This window comes from Bombina bombina, chromosome 7, assembly GCF_027579735.1.
Source record: "Bombina bombina isolate aBomBom1 chromosome 7, aBomBom1.pri, whole genome shotgun sequence".
NCBI classification, from domain to species: domain Eukaryota; kingdom Metazoa; phylum Chordata; class Amphibia; order Anura; family Bombinatoridae; genus Bombina; species Bombina bombina.
In genome coordinates, this window is record NC_069505.1 from 543,763,762 (window position 1) to 543,787,457 (window position 23,696).

General features: G+C 39.9%; 1 protein-coding gene across 4 annotated transcripts in view; it reads right to left on the minus strand.

The window, feature by feature from the left end:
• Nucleotides 1–7,082: 7,082 nt before the first annotated feature.
• The window catches only part of LOC128666990 (zinc finger protein 260), a 116,355-nt gene continuing 99,741 nt past the window's right edge, over nucleotides 7,083–23,696 (minus strand). For all 4 annotated transcript variants that reach the window (XM_053721841.1, XM_053721838.1, XM_053721839.1 and 1 more), the window contains one exon: nucleotides 7,083–14,328. In XM_053721841.1, coding sequence (XP_053577816.1) covers nucleotides 13,271–14,328 — 1,058 coding nt within the window. In that variant the 3' untranslated portion in view covers nucleotides 7,083–13,270. The remainder of the gene's footprint in view (nucleotides 14,329–23,696) is intronic.

Here is a 23,696-nt window from a genome sequence, read left to right on the forward strand (position 1 = left end):
CGGCATCTTTCAATCATGGCTCCCCCCCCCCAGGGGAATCATTGCCTGAGGCAACGCTGTGTTGGGAAGAAGCCGGATTCATCATTTTTGACATATGAAAAGGCTTGCGACGGGCGGGAGAAGCGCTGGAGCAGCTTTCAAGATTAAAAGGTAAGTATTTTAACAAAACGAGTGAAATGTAAAGTTTGATGAATGAAAGTGCCCCGGTTTTTAATAGTTTTTTTTAAAAACCGGACACTGATTCATCAAACTTGACATTCAGTTTAATCTTCACCAGCTGTCCTAGAGCCAAAACATGACGTTACCCTGCTGCCTTTTCCAACAACCTATTGGCCTCCGATCTGTGTAATCATCGGTCACCCACCATATTTTACCACAGTCAACAGTAGTAAGACAATTGAAGCTTCTACAGTTGCAGAAACACATGACAATTGTTAACCATGTTTTAGTTAAAAACAAACCATTCACACACAAAAATGGAGGGGACTGGGTAATTAGGCTGTGGTTGTAGAATTTATTTTTACTCTTTCCCATAATTCTCTTGGGATGATATTGATCCTTGCCTTATTTATGTCCTTTGTTGTAGATTTGACTTACTAAGTTTTTGGATATGTAAAAACTATATTTATAATTCGTTCCTTCCAAAAATGTAACTGACTTACTGTCCCGTAAGTACAATTTTTTGTGAAATGTTATTTTTTTAACAAAATATGTCCCGAGGGGAAGCTGTTTGCAAATAGAATATAATCAATTTAAACATCTTAGGAATAATGTCTTTTACTTATCTCTTTATAGGGATATAACGGTGCATATGTAATTTGAATTGTGTGCATAAGTAATTGCAAATACAATATTTTTTTTAATACGCGTTTTAACTTTTGTCCCCATACATGGATTTATTTAGATATCCAGTGTAAGGGCGCACCACAGAGACACTCAGTCCAACTTAAAAGTTACTATTCATTTATTTCGGCACAAGTGTAAAAGCATATAGTCAGGCACGCAGGCCCAGCAGGCTCACAGGTAAAAACATAACACAGGTGTGTCAGATAGTCAAGCAGACATGTTTCGTGAGCATGCTCACTTGTTCACTGCAAGGATTTATTTATTTTTTAATTTTACACTAGGTGAGCAAACGCTTTTCCATGTTATAGTTTTATTTCTGACCCAACATAGACCGGATATGGGCATATGGTTGATCTATAGATGCAGACATGACCATTACTAGTGAATGCACTGCCACTAGAAGATACTGTTGGTCTGAAAACTGAATATAGGGGGTACATTTATTAATAGTCGAGCGGACATGATTCGTTGTAAGGAAATCATGTCCGCTCGACGTCGATAAATGCCGACAGCATACGCTGTTGGCATTTAACATTGCACAAGCATTTCTGGTGAAATGCTTGAGCAATGCCACCCCCTGCTTACTGGCGGCCAATCAGCTGTTAGCAGGGGCCGTCAATTATCCTGAACGGATTGGGATGATTTCAGGCGGATAAGTTAAGGAGCAGAGGTCTTACGACTGTTGCTTCTTAACTTTTGTTTCAGGTTGACCTGAAACGATGGGGCTTCGATTGCAGCATCCGCTGCTTAATAAATCAAAACCCTGCTTGTTAATGATATCTGACCAAAAACTTTGGGTTTAGTCTTGGACGTGACCATTGCGGCCTAATGTTATGAGTAAATACCATACATTAGAATCTATATGGTAGCTACAGAATGTTGGATACAAATCAGAAGAATGGCTAGACACGTCAAATACCAACATTGGAAGCCAGTCCAGTTGGAAGTCAGAGCAATATGTCCATTACCACCCAAAAAAAGGAGAATTGGTTCAAGTCAAGGTTAGAGGCAGACGTCCTGAAAGCAGAAGGGGAATGGAGAAACATCTAAAAATGCTGAACTGTTGACAAGACAAATAAAATACGTATGCGCACATGGACAAAGAAAAAATTGCAGAGCAAAGACAAATTATGGAGGAAATGTTGCAGCAGGGATTCTATTAGTTGATCACATTCTGAAAGAAAAAGAATAGACAGCATCGAACACATACAGAGGTATGGCAATACCCCTTTCCCCCCAAAAAATGGACCTTCATATAGCTAAACTCCACCCACAATTTGCTTAATTTGGAGGAGCCAATCTGGATTTTAGTCTGCTGACAAGGTTAGTCACTGTCATAAAGTTAGTATAAAGCAAATTGTTTTGCTGTTATCTGTACATAATTGGCTTTATCAGATATGTAGCAGAGTAATAGCCTTGAGAGGGCAGCAGGGTGCGTGTCAAGTCATGAGAATTAGAAACTGCTCAACTGTCTGAGCTAAATTTCATAAAAAGGGGACCAAATAAATATTGACAATATATTGCAAAGTTGTTTAATTGCACATAACTAATAATTTTATAAAAATCTCAAGGTGTTTACTGTCCCTATAAGGAGGGATATGTGAAAGACTGGTAGCATTCACATCATTCATGAAGGGAGTGCTAATAATGCAATGAAATTATTTACACACAACTACTGCAGTCATATGACAAATTGTTGTAAAAGCTTCTCTGGGGTCCCCTTGTTTCAAAAAAAGCAGACATTCATTGCTTTGCCATTTTTTTCTTTCCAATGGCATGGAGAGTCCACGAATCCATTCTAATTTCTAGTGGGAATTCAACTCCTGGCCAGCAGGAGGAGGCAAAGAATACCCCAGCAAAGCTTTAAGTATCCTCCCACAATCCCCCAGTCATTCTTTGCCTTGTACATCAGGAAGATGTGCGAATATGGTGTCTGAAAATATATTTAATCCTTTAATGGGTACTTTTCCCTGAAAGCAAGGATTGGGGCAATGCTGTGTCCACGTTATCCTCTTTAGTAAGAGTTGTGGTGGCTTTAGCAGCTGGAAGTAGTCCCTGCTTATCTTCCAACATTTATGCTAACCCCTATATTGAAAACCAAGGTCCCTGTCAGAGGTCGTCTGAGTTTCATACCTGAGACGCTGCTCCTACCCTGCAGCTGAAGCTCCAAAGGAAAGTGCTTAAATTCCTTCACTTTGGGGGTTAATTCCCTTTTTTTAAATGGAGGCTGGCAGTTTTCTTCAGTTTTGGATTTTTAAGGGCAGTAAATACAGGGCACTGTGTTTATTTGAGCTAGATAAGTGGCTCTATTTTTATGGAGAGACTGTCGGACTAAGGAGGCATGCAATCCGGTGATTTAACGTTTCAGATGCATGTGAGCATTAAGGGTTAGTGCTATACTCTCACATGTATGGCATCTCTACTGGCTTCTCCTTATCATGTATAGTCACATTTTTCATCAGTAAGACGCCCCTGCTTTGTTACTTGCAGAAATCTCTTAGCTGCAATTGTTTTTACTCTAACCCCATTGAATGTTACTTATATGGGGGTTGTACAGGTTTTATTTACCCTAGAGCTTCTAGCGTTACGCTCTAATATGCCCTGGTACATTTTTTCCCTTAGATGCGGCACCTCCATCTACATAAGCAGCGCGTCTGTCTCCTAATGTGAAGGTTATGGGTTCAGGCCTCACACAAGGCACTTGCTCTTTCAAAATACGCTTTAAAGAGTCCCTTAGAGCAGGTAGACATTTCACCCCGGGGAGTTGCCTCTTCATCCAGAGGTTTCTCAATGATATCCCTCAGGTGGGGGGTACTCCAAGCTTCCCAGATACGGATCCTAATCAAGGGATCAGCAAGCAGTTCTGGTGGATGTTCTAGCGGTTCCGTGGGATTTCGATTTTTGTTTTTCCTGTTTCCGTCTTTTGTCCTCCTTCCTTGTGTGATTGTCCGTATCAAACAGGAGCAGGCGTCTCTTTGCTCCAGATTGACCTTACAGAATTTGGTTTGTGGACGTGGTGAGGATGTCGTCCTCTCCCCCGTGGAAATTTTCCACTGAGAAAGGACCTTCTACTTCGGGTCCATTTCTACATCCGACTCTTAATTTCTTTGAAACTGACTGCATGGGGAATGATCGCCTAGTTTTGTCTTGACGGATTTTTTTCTGTAAAGATTGACTCCTCGATCCAGGTTAGTAAGCGGTAACTCGCAAGATTTACTATAAGGTGTGGTGTACTTAACTTTACTGGTGCGAATTTAGGGGTTTCCTTTGGAGTCAGATGAGGGTTCCCTGCATTCTGTCTTTTCTTCAGGAGGGCCTGGAGAAGGGCTCGTCATTCAGTATTAAGAAGGACCAGATCTCTGTCCTTTCGATTCTTTTGCATAAACATCTGGACAACTTACCAGATGTTCAATCTTTTGTTCAGGCCTGTGTTTAAGTCTGTTGCTCTTCCCTGGAGCCTTAATCCTGTTCTTAGGGTTCTGCAGCAGGCTCTGTTTGAGTCTATGCTTTCTGTTGATATTAAGTTTTTGTCTTGGAAAAATGTTGTTTCTTCTCGCTATTTCTTATGCCCATAGAGTCTTAGACCTTTCGGTTCTATAGTGTGATCCCCCTTATCTTATTTTTCATGCGGATAAGGCGTTCCTTCGTACAAAATTGGGATTTTTTTCTTAAGGTGGTTTCGGACAGCAATATCAGTCAGGAAATTGTTGTTCCTTCGTTCTGTCCTAATCCTTCTTCTCATAAGGAATGTCTGTTACATAACTTGGATGCCATGCATGCTTTGAAGTTCTATCTGCAGGCAACTAGGGATTTTCGACAATCTACTGCCCTTTTTGTCCTATTTCTGGTAAATGTAAGGGCCAGAAGGCCACTTTTTCTACTCTTTTTCTTTTTGGTTAAGAAGTGTCATTCAGTTGGCATATGAGACAGCTGGGCAACAGCCTCCTGAGAGGATGATGGCTCTTACACTAGGGCTTTCTCTTCTTCCGGGGCCTTTATTAATGAGGCTTCTGTGGAACAAATCTGCCAGGCGGCTACTTAGCGTTCGTTGCATACTTTTTCCAATTTCTACAAATTCAATGTTTTTGCCTCTGCTGAGGCTTCTTTTGGGAGGAAAGTTCTTCAAGAGGTGGTGCCTTCTGTTTAGGTCTGCCTGTCTTGTTCTCCCTCCCTTCCATTCTCTGTCCTCTAACTTAGGTATTGGTTCCAACTAGTAATTAGAATGGATTTGTGGAGTCTCCATGCCATTGGAAAGAAAACAAAATGTATGCTTTCTTGATAAATTATTTTCTTTTGTGGCATGGAGAGTCCAAGACCCGCCCCTATTTAAATTTTGAGACAGCATTGGTTTTCTAAACTTCTATACCCTTTGTGTCTTCTTCTCTTTCCATATTCCTTCGGCTGAATGACTGGGGGATTGTGGGAAGTGGGAGGATACTTAAAGCTTTGCTGGGGTGTTCTTTGCTTTCTCCTGGTGGCCAGGAGTTGAATTCCCACTAGTAATTAGAATGGATTTGTGGATTCTCCATGCCAGGAAAGAAAAGAATTTAACGGGTAAGCATACATTTTGTTTTTTGGCAACCAGTTATGAAGTTCAGGGCCTTTATTTTTTTAAATAAATATTTCTGTAGTGTAGACCCATACTCACCTCCCTGATCCCCCAGACAGCTCTTTAACCCCCCCCCCCCCACCCACCCAGTGCTATTGCCATATTGACTGCCAGTAACAAATTATTGGGGGGGGTTTATGGGTTTTTTTATCCTAAATTTTTTTTCTGCAGTGTAGGAAACCCGTCCAATATCATCATCTTCTGTAGTGTAGGGTCACCCCTTCACCCAATATTTTTATGTAGTGTAGAGCCTCATCCCTCCTGCTCCCTTCATAATCTTTTTCTGTAATGCAGGCAACCCCAACCCTCTCGTCTCTGCTGGGCTGCACATCCACTTCCCTCTCACAGTGCTCTGCTTTACCATATATTGTATCCTGCAGCCTCCCCCTTTGACACAGCCAAGAACCAGCCTGGGGGTCTTAACTAGCAGTGTAGGCAGTCCCTCATGATCCGACACCGGCCTTTAAATCACGTCATGGTTTCAACAGTCAGGTAATTTTATTTTATTGCAAGTGATTACTTTGGAACTTTGTTCCGATGTTAACACTATTGTGCCGGTGTTGTGTAGAATAATCAAAACCCTCGGAATGTGGAACCCTGTCACTTCTACTTGGAGTTCCTAACACGAATACTGCTCATGCCCACATTACCCATTGGATTTTGCTACCGCAGATTAACTTGACAGGTCCTTCGTGGACATCCTTTTAGTTTTATCATGTACTTTTACTGATTCTGCCTGATTTGGAGATGATGTCACAAATAGTTAGATCAGTGTTACTTGACAGATCTATAAATACTTGAAGAACAACTTCCATTAGCTGGAAACTCTTTGAGATTATGGCTACACTAATAATTCAACTTGCTTTGCCCTTCGAGTTTTACAACCCACTGGGAAGTCATCGTGCACATGCACACTCAGGGGTTTCATATTCCGGCGTTCGACCTAGCTGATCTGCGGTAGCAGAATCAGACGGGCAATGTGCATGTGTGGTATTAGTGTTAGGAATTACAGGAATTCCAAGTATGTTCGAGGTGCGGGAGTTGTGCATGCGCAACCCATCGGATTGAGAGGAACCACGTCTCCTGAAGTGTCAGGGTTTCACATACCGACGGGTTTGATATTTCAAAACGACACCGGCATGAAGTATAAGTCACTGCTTATTGTTTTTTTTAATACAATGAAAGACTTTTTTTTTATATCCCTTTAAATGTTTGCTTGGAGTGCTAATAAAGATTTTTTTTCCCCACAAGAATACCCACTCTCTAGGACATTTTTCATTATAGCTGAACCAGTGCACAGGTGAAATAATCAGCTGATGGGTGAGAGCTGGTTAGTAACCATGGTTACTGATCAGCTTATTACTTCACCCGTGCACTGGTTCAGCTATAATAAAAACCTGTCCTGTTGGGCATACATTCACTTCTCTGATGAAGCGCATGTGCGAAACGCGTCAGATGGAAGGAGCCTTGTCTACCTGTTGTCTCCTACATGAATAAACCAACGTTTGCACTGGCATTCGGGCTCCGGTATCCTTCTTTCTTCATAGTTTGAGGACCGCAGTGGAGAAACAATGTTCTAGGAATATGACGACTTGTATGAATGATTCACAGAAAACACTGAAATATGTTTAAATATAAAGAGAAACACAGTTTTTATTTTAAAAACCGTACATTAAATAGTCTCAAATACAAAATGGGTTTTGGGGCAATGTGAATAGAAGTGGTAAGTGGTTTTCCATTTCTACCAACCATATCCTCCAAACAACAAACGTTTTCTCACATACTCATCACTATTACGTGTGTGATATATTTACACATAAATTGCAGATATATAGATACAATTTCGTACCACAAGTTGGATTTACACAGGTTTGCTTCCCACTTAAAGGGACATTGTACACTAGACTTTTCTTTGCATAAATGTTTTGTAGATGATCCATTTATATAGCTAATCTGGAGGTGTTTTTGTAACCATTTTGCTTATTTTTTTAGAACAGTGTGCTGATTTTCAGACTCCTTACCAAGCCCCAAAGTTTTAGATGTATACTAAAGTCTACAGATTCCTGCTTGCTCCTGTTTGTCTAATGGGTCTTTTCATATGTATGAGAGGACAATTATCTGCTCTTCCTGCGTTCTCAGCCCATTTCAGTGGGTATCCCAGCCTGGCGTCATCCACAGTCCTAAGTTGGGAGCTTCTAAGTATGTTTTTATTATAACAAGTATTTTCAGATAAAACATATAAGGTCTTATGAATACAATATCTTTCTAACATTTTAATATCTGGCCTCTTATGAAGAAAGTTCAAAAGTCATTAACAGAATCGTAGTGAGAGTCCGTCGCATAGATGATCTAAATGTACTGTGTCAAAAACAGTTTCTCCAACATCTATCTTTAGGAATTGATACATCCTGGAAAGCAAATGACTTCATTGTATTTAATAGAAAGAAAGACTACGTACGTTTTAAGGTTTTATACTGGATTTTTAGTTCAGTATCTGTACATCTTATTCTTTATAGTAGTGTCTATTACATGCAGTTATTTGAAAGTTGGTGTATACTGTCCCTTTAAAGTAATACAAGAATCCAAAATGTATCTTTTGTGATTTAGATAGATAAAAAAAAAAAATACTTTCCCATTTAATTCTACCATCAAATTCACTTTGTTCTTATAGTATGCTTTGTTAAAGAAAATACTTAGGTAGGCAGCGTGTGTGTATCTGTACTGTATAGTAGTTAATACTGCTTCTATATAGTGTTCTTGGAAATCTATACCATTGATAAAACTGCTATCATTTGGAGCTCCGGTCACATGTACACTACCTGCCTGCTTTTCAACCAAGGATGACTAAAAGAACAAAGCTAATTTGAGAATAGAAATACATTTGAAAAGTTGTTTAAAGTTGTATTATCTACCTGGATCATAAAAAGAAAATTCAGGAGTTTCATGTATGTTTAAAGGGATAGTAAAGACTAAAAATGCTATTGTTTTAAAAAGATAGCCAATCCCTTTATTACCCATTCCCCAGTTTTGCATAACCAACACAGTTATATTAATATACTTTTTACCTCTGTGATTACGTTATATCTAAGCCTCTGCAGACTGTCCCCTTATTTCAGATCTTTAGCATTTTAGGCAATTTGTGCTGAGCACAATGTTATTTATATGAAACACATAAACAAACACCCTCTAGCTGTGACAAACTGTCAAATGCATTCAGATAAGAGGTGGCCTTTAAGGGCTTAGAAATTCGCATATAAGCTTACCTAGGTTTAGCTTTCAACTAAGATTAACAAGAGAACAAAGCAAATTTGATGCTAAAAGTAAATTAGAAAGTTGTTTAAAATTACATGCCCAAACTACCCCCATCACCTGCCTGATTTGGAATAGCCTATGCAGACTTGTAATTGGAGGGGACACCACTAGCTATTGTCATTTTGTTAGTAAAAACTTGCATTGTTTTGCAGTATCTTTTCTGATCACCTCTGCTGAGACTAATTAAGGACAGGTGTGTAAACAGGGGTTAGAGCTTGGAAAGACTGTGCTTTCCATTTTGAGTTTCCCTGTACAATTGGTGGCTGCACTATTCGCTTTGCTTAAAACTGTAAATACTGAATTATAATTAAATATTTACATTAGTTTTGTTAAAACAAATGTAAATGTTTCAACGCTACAGGTGAAAAGTTTACCGTAGCTACAATATTTATCTTAAAGGGACAGTAAAGTCATAATTAGACATTTATGATTTAGACAGTACGTACAATTTACTTTGATTATTTAAGTTGCTTACTTCTCTTCTTATCCTTTGCTGAAAGGTTTATCTAGGTAAGCTCAGGAGCTGCTCATTGGTGGCTGCATTTATATACCGATTGTCATTGGCTCACTCGTGTTCAGTTAGCAACCATGTAGCTCCTTCAACAAATGATACCAATAGAATGAAACAAATTTGATAATAGACGTAATCTACACAACAAAAGGGTGAGCGCTAATAAATAGCTAGTGATAACCTTAATGATATATAAGCATGTAAATACAATTAGAATTGCCAGCAATTTGGCATGTTAAAGGAAAGTTCAATTTCAGATTAAGAAGTATATATCTTTCTTCCCAACGATGGCAGCCTCCTCCTCCTCAGCAACAATGGTCCAGAGATGCTATATAAAAGACAAAACAAAGGGGCGCCTCATGTGTAGTATCATCAAATAAGCATAAAGCCACAGAAAAAAGCCAAATGGGTACTCACAAGGCTCTGGAGCACACCTATGTGCTTGTAGGGACAGGCTGCAGATTTTATCAGGTGTGACAGCTCACCCACAGAGGATATCGGTCATTAGATATTAGATGAGCACACTTATGTGCTAGTAGGAGCAAGCTGGCATATTATGGTAAGGTGTGTCAGCTCACCACCAAGGGACTTTTCCTTAGGATGCATTATCCAAAAGTGGCAGACTTCAGTGTGTTAGGTTTCACTCCAAGCAGGTGCAGGCAGGTAAAATCACTCACAAGAGTATTTTTTAAAAATTAAAAAGTTCTATTTATTAAAAACAAATTAAAATACATATACAAAGGAGTGAGCTAGGGGCATACAGTCAAGCCCCCTGTAAATGCAACGCGTTTCTCGGCTCATACGCCGTTTCCTCAGGCATCATTTTCAGCTGTATTTCTTCGAGTTTTCTTTGTGTAATGATTCAGATATTCGTTTTGTTAAAATGAAAACATTTGTGACGAAGCAAATGCACAAGTCTAGTTCTCAGACCTGGAAAACTCACTTTTGAGAGGCAAAATAAATAATTAAATATATTGCAAAGTTCTTTTACTACTCTTAGTTTAAAAGGGACAGTCAACACCTGAATTTTTGTTGTTTTAAAAGATGGATAATTCCTTTATTACCCATTCCCCAGTTTTGCATAAGCAACCTTTATAATTATACACGTTTTACCTCTGTAATTACCTTGTATCTAAGCCTCTGCAGACTGTCCCCTTATTTCATTTCTTTTGACAGACTTGCATTTTAGCCAATCAGTGCTCACTCCTCAGTAAATTCACATGCATGAGCTCAATGTTATCTATATGAAACACATGAACTAACAAACTCTAGTGGTCAAAATGCATTCAGCTTGGAGGCAGCCTTCAAGGTCTAAGAAATTAGCATATGAACCTCCTAGGTTTAGCTTTCAACTAAGAATACCAAGAGAACAAAGCAAAATTGGTGATAAAAGTAAATTGGAAAGTTGTTTAAAATTACATGCCCTATTTGAATCATGAAAGTTTTTTTTGGACTTGACTGTCCCTTTAAACATTTTATATTACAATTTTACAGTAAGTGTATTTCTGTGTTGAATTTTGTGATTGGCTGATGGCTGTCACATGATGCTGTGGGAGGGAAAATAGAACTAACTTTAAAATTTGTCAGAAATAAATGTACTACTCGAAATTCAAACTAAGTGCTTTTGCATTATTTATTTATTATGTATTTGCCGACTATGCTATTCTACTGTGTTTAGTGGTCCTTAAAACAACTTTCCGGTTAACTTCTATTATCTATTGGCGCTCTTCAAATAACCGATAATAATCATCTAATTTTCCTCATTCTACTGGTATCCTTTGTTGAAGTAGCAGCAATGCACTGCTGAGTGCTAGCTACACATATCATTGGCTCACCCAATGTGTTCAGCTCTCAGTAGAGCATTGCTGCTCCCAGTTTAGCATTGTTGATGAGGTTAGGCTAGGACGCCCACTGAAATGGGCTCTGAGGAAGAGCAAACACTCCATATCCCCCTTCTTCCCTGCATATTAAAAGACAGATTAGGCAAATAGGATCCAGCAGTAATCTGTAAACAAGTGTATACATCTGACACTTTAGGGCTTGGTTAAGAGTCTGAAAATCAGCACAATGTTAATTAAAAAAAGGGAAAACTAGACATTGTTACAAAAACATTCCCAGATGGGCTACATAAATAGATCATCTACAAAACATTTATACAAAGAAAAATCTAGTGTACAATGTCCCTTTAAGTATACAAACATTTTTCACATACACAATAAAAAAAGTGCAGCTGATAAATGAAACGGCTGATTGTGATCACATTGACAGAAAACAAAAACGATGAAACCATAGATTGTGATCAACTGCTATAATCTGTATCATAGCTATCATAAAAGATAAACGTTCATCTCTTGTAATGATTAAATGAACAATAAAGGGACATGAAACACATTTTTTTTATTATGATTTAGAAAGAGCAGGCAATTTTAAACAATTTTCGAATTTACTTCTATTATTTAATTTGCTTCATTCTCTTGATATCCTTTGCTGAAAAGCATATCTAGATAGGCTCAGTAGCTGCGGATTGGTAGCTGCACATAGATGCCTCATGGGATTGGCTCACCCATGTACATTGCTATTTCTTCAACAAAGGATATGTGAATAATGAAGCAAACTAGATAATATAAGTAAATTGGAAAGTTGTTTAAAATTGTATGCTCTGTCTAAATCATGAATGTCTAATTATGACTTTACTTTTTAAAATAGCATGCTATATCTGAATTGTTTGTTTAGTTTTGATTTAGTGTCCCTTAAACCTGGGAATAATTGTATATTGTAGTAACTGTATGCCTATATAGCTCTCGATGGTGTTTTACAATTTGTTTGCGCCTGCCCGACAGACACGCTTTGAATTTAATGTCCCTTTAAAGGAACATTAAAGGGGCAGTCGACACCAGAATTTTTGTTGTTTAAAAAGATAGATAATCCCTTTATTACCCATTCCCCAGTTTTGCATAACCAACCTCTGTGATTGTATCTAAGCCTCTGCAGACTGCTCCCTTATTTTAGTTCTTTTGACAGACTTGCATGTTAACCAATAAGTGCTCACTACTAAGTAACTTCACGTGCATGAGCTCATTGTTATCTATATGAAATACATGAACTAACTCCCTCTAGTGGTGAAAAACTGTCAAAATGCTTTCAGATAAGAGGCGGCCTTCAAGGTCTAAGAAACTAGCATATAAACCTCCTAGGTTTAGCTTTCAACTAAGAATACCAAGAGAACAAAGCAAAATTGGTGATAAAAGTAAATTGGAAAGTTGGTTAAAATGACATGCCCTATTTGAATCATGAAAGTTTTTTTGGACTTGACTGTCCCTTTAAATTCAAAATGTAATATTACCATAATATGTTTACAACATTGTAATATACATTTATTATTTATTTTGTCCGATTTTGTTCTAAATAAATATTGTTATAGTTCCACTCTCTCCAGCGTGGCTGATGTTAGCCTGCAATACACAATTGATTAGCTCACTGCAAAACCTCATTTAAACCTGTCAAGGATCGTGCATTTTACCCAGCTCTTCAAGAGGAATATACCTGAGCTGTTCTTGATTTGCAAAAACACTTGTAAGTTATGGTAACAAATTACAGTACTTAATCGATGCTATGAGTTTATGGTCCCTTTAAAAAAATGTTTATAAATGCACAATAATTAAGTATTTCTTTAAACTTCTTTCTTTTTTCATAAAAAAGTTAGGTTAAATATATTTAGATTTTAATATTGATATTTAGTGCATTTTTGTGCACAATGGATTTGTGTAATAGAAGCTCATCGATGGAAAGTGACATACATACCAAGAATAAAAACAGTGGGGGGTTTTCCCCCTTGGAAGAGGAATGTTCATTAAAAAAAAAAAAATCCAACAGTATAAAAAGGTAACAATGGAGAATGATGCTTAAAAAAGTTGAAAAAAAATGTTTTAAAAAGTTTTAATTCTAGATGAAACAATGAAAAATGTACTTAAATGGCCCTTTAAATGAAAGGGCTAGGCCTTTTCTCCCGTATGAGCTCTATGGTGCGTAATGAGATTTGACTTGTTAGCAAAGCCTTTGCCGCATTCCTGGCAAACATACGGCTTTTCTCCTGTGTGAATTCGGTAGTGTGTGACCAAATTTGATTTTTCAAAGAAACTTTTCCCACATTCGTTGCAAGTATATGGTTTCTCTCCAGTATGAGTCTTGCTGTGCTTGACGAGACTTGCATTTTGAGTGAAACATTTCCCACATTTCTCACAAACATATGGCTTTTCGTTAGTGTGGATTATGTGGTGTTTGACCAGACTAGACCTATTGGAGAAGGCACTGCCGCATTCTTGGCAAACATACGGTTTTTCTCCCGTATGCATTCTATAATGTCTAACCAAGGTTGACCTTTCAGAGAAACCTCTCCCACACGTCTGGCACACATATGGTTTTTCACCTGTATGAATTATATTATGTTTAACCAGATTGGCCTTTTCAGAGAAGCCTTTCCCACATGTTTGGCAAACATGCGGCTTCTCGCCAGTATGGGTTTTTTGGTGTCTTACAAGATGTGACCTTTTTGTGAAAGCCATCTGACAATCGGAGCAAACATATGGGCGTTCTCCACTATGAGTTTTGCGGTGTTTATATAAATAGGATTTTATACTAAAAATTTTCCCACAGTCAGGGCAATCATATTGCTTCTTTTCTGCCCGGGATTCCTGGTACTCAACCATGACGTTAGATTCAAAATTAAGATTAGGTTCTTTGTTTATATTCTCTCCCGATTGTAATGTGTTGTGTTCCCCGCAGTCTATTGATTTTGTGGAGATTGTAGCATCTTTCTTTTTGCCTATCCAAATGTTGGATGTCGCATTAATAAAATCTTTAACCAACGTCTCCGATAAAGCATACGATTCTGTTTTCGAATTTGCTGAGGTACAAGGAAGGTATCCTTTTTCATATAACATTGGTTTTCTAGGTGTATAAATTTTAGCGTTTTCAGCTTGAGCCAATCGAGAGACACAGTTATCATCCTTCTTTGATATATAGCTTGTATTGTGGGATTCATCTAATGTACCTGTTAAAGAAACAGCAAATAAGTATACCAAAAAAATCATAATGAAACAATTCAATCTATGAACAACTGTGTTTAAGCGTCACAAAAAAATTGCATTGTAATGGGTATATTTTGAGTATATACTCTTACTACCTTGATGCTTATGGGTTATCAAAACTGATCAATACTGTTGAAAAGAAAATTTTAATACTGCAATAATTACATTTTTTATTACATTCAACACTAAAACATTTTGAATGAGGTGACGTTTATACCTCTTAGCCAATAGCCGTGCAGCCCAGCTGGCACTATGCCGGATAGCTAGCACGCTATTGGCTAAGATCACCTTACTTCAAAATAGCATTTTGCTTCTGTTAAACCCACTCTGACATTGGGAAGTCGAGCAGCACCAGTTAAATGGACAATATTTCAAATGTTCTAATTCATTCATTTTATTGTCGACTTTCACTTATTTCAACAAATTTTTAGATTTTATATAGGTTACAATGTTTTCATATGTTTTTATTTTACATCTGTTTACTGGTACTTTAAAGGGACAGTCAACACCAGAATTGTTGTTTAAAATGATAGATAATCCCTTTATTAGCCATTCCCCAATTTTGCATAACCAACACAGTTAGGATAATATACGTTTTACGTCTGTGATTACATTGTATCTAAGCCTCTGCAAATTGCCCCCTTATTTCAGTTCTTTTGACAAACTTGCATTTTAGCCAATCAGTGCGCACTCCTAGGTAACTTCACGTGCGTAAGCTCAATGTTATCTTTATGACACACATGAGCTAACGCCCTCTAGTGGTGAAAAACTGTCAAATGCATTCAGATTAGAGGCGGGCTTTAAGGTCTAAGAAATTAGCATATGAGCCTACCTAGGTTTAGCTTTTAACCAAGAATACCAAGAGAACAAAGCAAAATTGGTGATAAAAGTAAATTGGAAAGTTGTTTGAAATTACATGCCCTATCTGAATCATGAAAGTTTATTTTGGACTTGACTGTCCCTTTAAATGATTACCTCAAAAGTTAAGCAAATAATGACATCATGATCCATCCTGGGTAGGTGGGGATTTAACCATATTTTAACATATCTGCTAATTATCAGTAACAGTAATACTATTTACATAGTGTCTTTTCAGAACAAATAAAACACCACCACATGATTTGTGTAACTCAGAAGAACAAAAAAGTAAACCCCCTAAATCTGATGTTATAAACTGATCATAAATGATATTTTGATCCCAGAAATGTTCACAAATGGTTATGGATTGCCACAACACAAAATACTTTAAAAGCACAGCTTGGAACTGAGTGTAAGGGGAAGGGAAAAATTTGGAGGTTGGGCCTAGACCACTGGTTTTCAAACCTGTCCTGAGGGCTCCCTAACAGGCCACATTTTGAGGATATCTGAACTGGAGCACAGGTTAAATATTCAGCTGATTAGTAATTATGGTTATTTTACCTGCTCTCATCCTAGGTAATCCTCAAAATCTGGCCTGTTGGGAAGGCTTGAGGACAGGTTTAAAAACCAATGGCCTAGACCATTCAGGGACAATCTTTAAGCAATCTATGTGTTAAAAGCCGAACCAATGCATACAGATAGAGAAGTCCTCTACTAGGAACTAACAACAGCTCAGTAGCTTGTTCTATGGCGAGGTACCACCTAGGAGCAGTGTCTTTTAGCCCAAGTGTGATTTTCACAGAGGAGAACTTTCCTAAAGTATATCAGTCTGATGCCGCGCAACAAGGTCAGTCCAGCCTTGAAATTTTAGGCAATTCTCCCAACAAGGAACATGCCCAGCCCAGATGATCGTTTCAACCTCCTATGGGCCTCTTCAGAGAGGTGCATATTCCTCTAAGCACATTGGGCAAGGAGTCCACGTCTGGTTCCCTTATAACCCTTAGGGGGACTTCCCCAGGGTCAAAGAAAGTCGAAACGACCTTCTAGGGTTGCCATCTTCCTAGTTCAGCTGAGGATTGCCTGGTAATTCAGGGCTTGTCTGACCTTGTTTGGCAGGATCAGGCTCAAATACTTCAGGAAATTTCTCTGTGAAAAGTACAGTTGGGCTAAAAGAGGCTGCTCCTAGGTGGTACCTTGCTATAGAACAAGCTATGGAGCTGTTGTTCGTTCCTGGTAGAGCGCTTCTCTTTCAGAATGTATTTAAAAGCCGGACCACCAAATCTAGATCCTGTGGGCGACATTCAACCCTCCTTGAATTTTTGTTTGGCCTTCAGCATTACTGAGCAGAAACAACAGAAATGTATTTCCAAAAAATAAGTTCCACGCTTATTAGCTTTGCATATCTGTACTAAATTTAGTAAATTTTTATAAGTATAAAATAGTAAAATTAAATTAATAGTAACTGATTACCTATGTAATTTTTAACTAAAAATTGATTTTAATCTAATTTTATTTTGAGGCGTTACTAATTTTTAATATAATATAATGTAGACCCTGGCCAATTTGTGACCAATCTTCCATATAAAAAAAATGTGGAGTTTTTTTGCCCACCCACTAATTAAGATTATCTGGGGGGATTTTAGGATTTCTGAGTCTTGGACAATTGGGAACTCTTAAATGTTCTCAAAGTCTGGGGTGGGAAATCATGTTTATATTGGAGCAAATGATGGTCCACAAACGAAAAATGGCACACAACCTGTTTTTTTATGGTCTACTTTTGATTCAATAAAACTTTATTTATAGACACTGCAATTGGAATAGGGCAAAGGCGTATGTGACACTCACATCGCAGCTCACTGCTGCTTGGTGAACAAAGAAAGATACAAATTTACAATTGATTTTGATGATAGGAAACAATCCTATATAATAAAAGGCCTGGTGTGTTTGTCCGAAGCTGTCATGCGCAGTAGAGACTGCCCGCAAGGACAAACCCACCTGGCCTTAGAGTCCCTACCTGAACAGCCAGTGCGGGCGTGACGGAGGCATGGTCGTGCGCGCGAGAGGGATAGAGGTGAGAGAGAAAGAGAGGGGGAGACAACTAAATAATTGGGAAAGAGCAAGAGAGGGGGGAGAGAGAAAAATAGAGGGGAAAGAGCAGAAGAGATGGGAATGAGCAAAATAGAGGCAAGAGAGAGAGAGCAAAAGAGAGGGATGGAGAGAGAGAGCGCAAAAGAGGGGGAGAGAGAGCGCGCAAAAGAGAGGGGGAGAGAGAGACCGAGAGCGCAAAAGAGAAGGGGGAGAGAGAGAGTGCAAAAGAGAGGTGGGGGAGAGAGAGAGCGAGAGAGCAAAAGAGAAGGGGGAGAGATAGAGTGCAAAAGAGAGGGATGGGCAGAGAGACAGAGCAAAAGAGAGGGGGAGAGAGAGCACAAAAGAGAGGGGGGGAGAGAGAGCCCGCAAAAGAGAGGGAGACAGAGCGCAAAAGAGGGGACAGAGAGAGCGCAAAAGAGAGGGGGGAAGAGAGGGGGGAGAGAGGGAGCAAAAAGAGAGGGGAAAGAGCAAAAGAGAGGAGAGGATAGAGACAGCCAAAGAGAGGGGGTAGAGAGAGCAAAAGAGAGGTGGAGCGAGAGAGAGCGCAAAAGAGAGGGAGAGAGAGAGAGCGCAAAAGAGAGGGGGTAGAGAGAGCAAAAGAAAGGTGGAGCAAGAGCGCGCAAAAGAGAGGGGGTAGAGAGAGCAAAAGAAAGGTGGAGCGAGAGCGCGCAAAAGAGAGGGGGAGGGAGAGAGTGCAAGGGGTGGGACCCCGCTGTACTGCAAAAAATGGCCTGTGTGAATGGGCTTTAGGACTAGTGACTGAATAAAAAAAAGTTTCATTGTTGTCATTAGTAGATCTATATTACAAAAACTGAAGTCTGTTATTATTAGATGTTGAATTTTGCAGATAAAGACCACGAAGCTTAAAATATTGACTATCATGACCTTTACAGAAAAAATGTTTGCCGACTCCTGGCATAGAGGAATGTTAAATCAGAATACATAATGTATTTAAAGGGACATTAAAGGGCTATAAACCCCAAACATTTTCTTTTGTGATTAAGAGCATACCATTTTAAAAAAGATTCCAATTTCCTTCTATTATCAAATTTGCTTTGTTCCCATAGTATTCTTTGTTGAAGAGATACCTAGGTAGGCACCTGGAGCACTACATGGTAGGAAATAGTGCTGCCATCTAGCGCCCTTGCAAATGGAAAACATTCTTGCTAAACTGCTGCTATATAGTGCTCCAGAAATGGACTGGCTCGGGCTCCTAAGAATATGTCCCTGCTTTTTAACAAAGATACCAAGTGAACTAAGAAAAATTGATAATAAACAAGTAAATTAGAAAGTTGTTTAAAATCTCCTGCTTTATCTGAATTATGAAAGAAAAATTTGGGGTTTCATATCACTTTAAACTCCATCTCCCCCTAGCCATGGGTGCCGCTGTAAAGAAATCTACCTTTCTCTGGATTCCAGTGTTCACACATGTGCAGCAACTTTCCTTCAGATACCTGAAGTGAAACCTAGGTTCCAAAACGGCGGCACCCATAATTAGGTGGTGCTTGAATTGTAGTTAATATTTAAAATACCTTTAAATAGTAATAATTTAATAAAATGCAATGCATGGAGCATCACCCTATGACACGAAAAAAAGGAAGATATTTTACCTCAAAATTTTCTCAGTAGCCACATCCCATTATAAAGGGACTTTAAGCAGCAAATCAGGATGCTAGACCCAGGACCTGCTAGGGAGTGTGCGTCTGGCAGGTGCAGACACAGTCATATTATTTCCCTACTCAGGTTAAGGACGTTTACTATGAAATCTCGTGAGATTTCAGTTACATCTCATGAGATCACAGTAAAGCAAAGCATGACCTCAGCACTGCTGATGCTGATTGGCTATTTTTTTTTCCCAACTTGCAGCTGACAGTAGCTGAAGATAAACTGTTCACAGAGAACCTAATATTGTGAGCTTTTGTAATTATGCTGCCACACTTTCAAGTGATTTATCAGATGGGTATTATGTCCCTTTAACCCCTTAAGGACCACAGCACTTTTCCATTTTCTGTCCGTTTGGGACCAAGGTTATGTTTACATTTCTGTGGTGTTTGTGTTTAGCTGTAATTTTCATCTTACTCATTTACTGTACCCACACATATTATAACAAAATTTATGTTTACCTGACAAATTTCATTCTTTTGCGATGTACCGAGTCCACGGTTTCATCCTTACTTGTGGGATATTATCCTTCCTAACAGGAAGTGGCAAAGAGAGCACCCACAGCAGAGCTGTCTATATAGCTCCCCCCTTAACTCCACCCCCCAGTCATTCGACCGAAGGCCAAGGAAGAAAAAGGAGAAACTATAAGGTGCAGAGGTGACTGAAGTTTTCAATAAAAAATACTATCTGTCTTGAATAGAAAGGGCGGGCCGTGGACTCGGAACATCGCAAAAGAAAGAAATTTATCAGGTAAGCATAAATTTTGTTTTACCAAGTCCACGGTTTCATCCTTACTTGTGGGATACCAATACCAAAGCTTTAGGACACGGATGAAGGGAGGGACAAGACAGGAACCTAAACGGAAGGCACCATTGCTTGCAAAACCTTTCTCCCAAAAATAGCCTCCGAAGAAGCAAAAGTATCAAATTTATCAAATTTGGAAAAGGTATGAAGCGAAGACCAAGTCGCAGCCTTACAAATTTGTTCAACAGAAGCCTCATTCTTAAAAGCCCATGTGGAAGCCACCGCTCTAGTAGAGTGAGCAGTAATTCTTTCAGGAGGCTGCTGTCCAGCAGTTTCATAAGCCAAACGGATGATGCTTTTCAGCCAAAAGGAAAGAGAGGTAGCCGTAGCCTTTTGACCCCTACGCTTTCCAGAATAGACAACAAACAAAGAAGATGTTTGACGAAAATCTTTGGTTGCCTGCAAATAAAAGTTCAAAGCACGAACCACGTCCAAGTTGTGCAACAAACGTTCCTTCTTACAAGAAGGATTAGGACACAGAGAAGGAACAAAAATTTCCTGATTGATATTCCTGTTAGTAACAACCTTAGGGAGGAACCCAGGTTTGGTACGCAAAACCACCTTATCAGCATGGAAAAAAAGATAAGGTGAAGAGATAGCAACTAGAAACAGAACTTTCCAAAATAGAAGCTTAATATCTATGGAATGCATAGGTTCAAACGGAACCCCCTGAAGACCTTTAAGAACTAAATTTAGACTCCATGGCGGAGCAACAGGTTTAAACACAGGCTTGATTCTAACTAAAGCCTGACAAAAAGCCCAAACGTCTGGAACATCTGCCAGACGCTTGTGCAATAGTATAGACAAAGCAGATATCTGTCCTTTTAAGGAACTAGCTGACAATCCTTTCTCCAAACTCTCTTGGAGAAAAGACAAAATCCTAGGAATCCTGATCTTACTCCATGAGTAGCCTTTGGATTCGCACCAAAAAAGATATGTACGCCATATCTTATGATAGATTTTCCTGGTGACAGGCTTTCGAGCCTGAATCAAGGTATCTATGACCGACTCAGAGAAACCCCGCTTTGATAAAATCAAGCGTTCAATCTCCAAGCAGTCAGTTGCAGAGAAATTGGATTTGGATGCTTGAACGGACCTTGAATCAGAAGGTCCTGTCTCAGTGGCAGAGTCCATGGTGGCAGAGATGACATGTCCACCAGGTCTGCATACCAAGTCCTGCGTGGCCACGTAGGAGCGATCAAAATCACTGAAGCTCTCTCCTGTTTGATTCTGGCAATCAGATGCGGAAGGAGAGGGAATGGTGGAAACACATAAGCCAGGTTGAACGACCAGGGTACTGCTAGAGCATCTATCAGTACTGCCTGAGGATCCCTTGACCTGGACCCGTAACGAGGAAGTTTGGCGTTCTGACGAGACGCCATCAGATCCAATTCTGGTGTGCCCCAAAGCTGAACCAGTTGAGCAAACACCTCCGGGTGGAGTTCCCACTCCCCCGGATGAAAAGTCTGATGCCTTAGAAAATCTGCCTCCCAGTTCTCTACCCCTGGGATATAGATTGCTGATAGATGGCAAGAGTGAGTCTCTGCCCCTCAGATTATTCTGGAAACTTCTATCATCGCTAAGGAACTCCTTGTTCCCCCCTGATGATTGATATAAGCCCTGAAATCTGATGAATCTGGCCGAAACCAGCTGTGACCACGCCTGAAGAGCATTGAAGATCGATCTTAATTCCAGAATATTTATCGGTAGGAGGGCCTCCTCCTAAGTCCACAAACCCTGTGCTTTCAGGGAATTCCAGATTGTACCCCAGCCCAGTAGGCTGGCATCCGTCGTCACTATAACCCACGCTGGCCTGCGGAAACATATTCCTTGGGACAACCACCAGAGAAGAGAATCTCTGGTCTCCTGATCCAGATTTATCTGAGGAGATAAATCTGCATAATCCCCATTCCACTGTCTGAGCATGCATAGTTGCAGTGGTCTGAGATGTAAACGAGCAAACGGAACTACGTCCATTGCCGCTACCATTAGTCCAATTACCTCCATACACTGAGCCACTGACGGCCGAGGAATGGAATGAAGAGCTCGGCAGGTGGCTAAAATCTTTGATTTCCTGACTTCCGTCAGAAATATCTTCATGTCCACCGAATCTATCAGAGTCCCTAGGAATGAAACTCTTGTGAGAGGGGGATAGAGAGCTCTTTTTTACATTCACCTTCCACCCATGAGATCTTAGAAAGGCCAACACGAAGTCCGTGTGAGACTTGGCTAGTTGGAAAGTCGACTCTTGAATTAGAATGTCGTCTAGATAAGGCGCCACTGCTATGCCCCGCGGCCTAAAAACCGCCAGAAGGGACCCTAGCACCTTTGTGAAAATTCTTGGAGCCGTGGCCAACCCGAAGGGAAGAGCCACAAACTGGTAATGCTTGTCCAGAAAGGCAAACCTGAGGAATTGGTGATGATCTTTGTGGATAGGAATGTGTAGATACGCATCCTTTAAGTCCACAGTGGTCATATATTGACCCTCCTGGATCATTGGTATAATAGTCCGAATGGTCTCCATCTTGAAGGATGGGACTCTGAGGAATTGGTTTAGGATTTTGAGATCTAGGATTGGTCTGAAGGATCCATCTTTTTTGGGAACCACAAACAGATTGGAGTAGAACCCCCTGCCCCTGTTCTGTTTTTGGAACAGGGCAGATCACTCCCATGGTAAGTAGATCTTCTACACAGCGTAAGAACGCCTCTCTTTTTGTCTGGTTTACAGACAATTGAGAAAGATGGAATCTCCCCCTTGGAGGGGAATCTTTGAAATCTAGAAGATACCCCTGGGTTACGATGTCTACAGCCCAGGAGTCCTGAATGTCTCTTGCCCAAGCCTGAGCAAAGAGAGAGAGTCTGCCCCCTACTAGATCCGCTCCCGGATCGGGGGCTACCCCTTCATGCTGTCTTGGTGGCAGCAGCCGGCTTCTTGGCCTGTTTAACCTTGTTCCAAGCCTGGTTAGGTCTCCAGACTGTCTTGGCTTGAGCAAAGTTCCTCTCTTGCCTTGCAGCAAGGGAAGAGGAAGCGGGACCACCCTTGAAGTTTTGAAAGGAACGAAAATTATTCTGTTTGGTCCTCAACTTATTTGACTTATCCTGAGGGAGGGCATGACCCTTCCCTCCAGAGATATCTGAAATGATCTCTTTCAGTTCAGGCCCGAATAGGGTCTTACCCTTGAAAGGGATGGTCAAAAGCTTAGATTTTGATGACACATCAGCCGACCAGGACTTAAGCCATAACGCTCTACGCGCTAAAATGGAAAAACCTGAATTCTTAGCCGCTAATTTAGCCAGATGGAAAGCGGCGTCTGTAATCAAAGAATTAGCTAGCTTAAGAGCCCTAATTCTATCCAGAATATCATCTAATGGGGTCTCCACCTGAAGAGCCTCTTCCAGAGCCTCAAACCAAAAGGCAGCTGCAGTGGTTACAGGAACAATGCACGCTATAGGCTGGAGAAGAAAACCCTGATGAACAAAACTTTCTTTAGGAGACCCTCTAATTTTTTATCCATAGGATCTTTGAAAGCACAACTGTCTTCAATAGGTATAGTTGTATGCTTAGCCAGAGTAGAAATAGCTCCCTCCACCTAGGGACCTTCTGCCACGAGTCCCGCATGGTGTTGGATATGGGAAACATCTTCTTAAAAATAGGAGGGGGAGCGAACGGAATACCTGGTCTATCCCACTTCTTAGTAACAATGTCCGAAATCCTCTTAGGGACCGGAAAAACATCAGTGTAAACAGGAACCTCTAAATATTTGTCCATTTTACACAATTTCTCTGGAACTACAATAGGGTCACAATCATCCAGAGTCGCTAAGACCTCCCTGAGCAATAAGCGGAGGTGTTCTAGCTTAAACTTAAATGCCGTCATATCTGAATCTGTCTGAGGGAACATCTTTCCTGAATCAGAAAT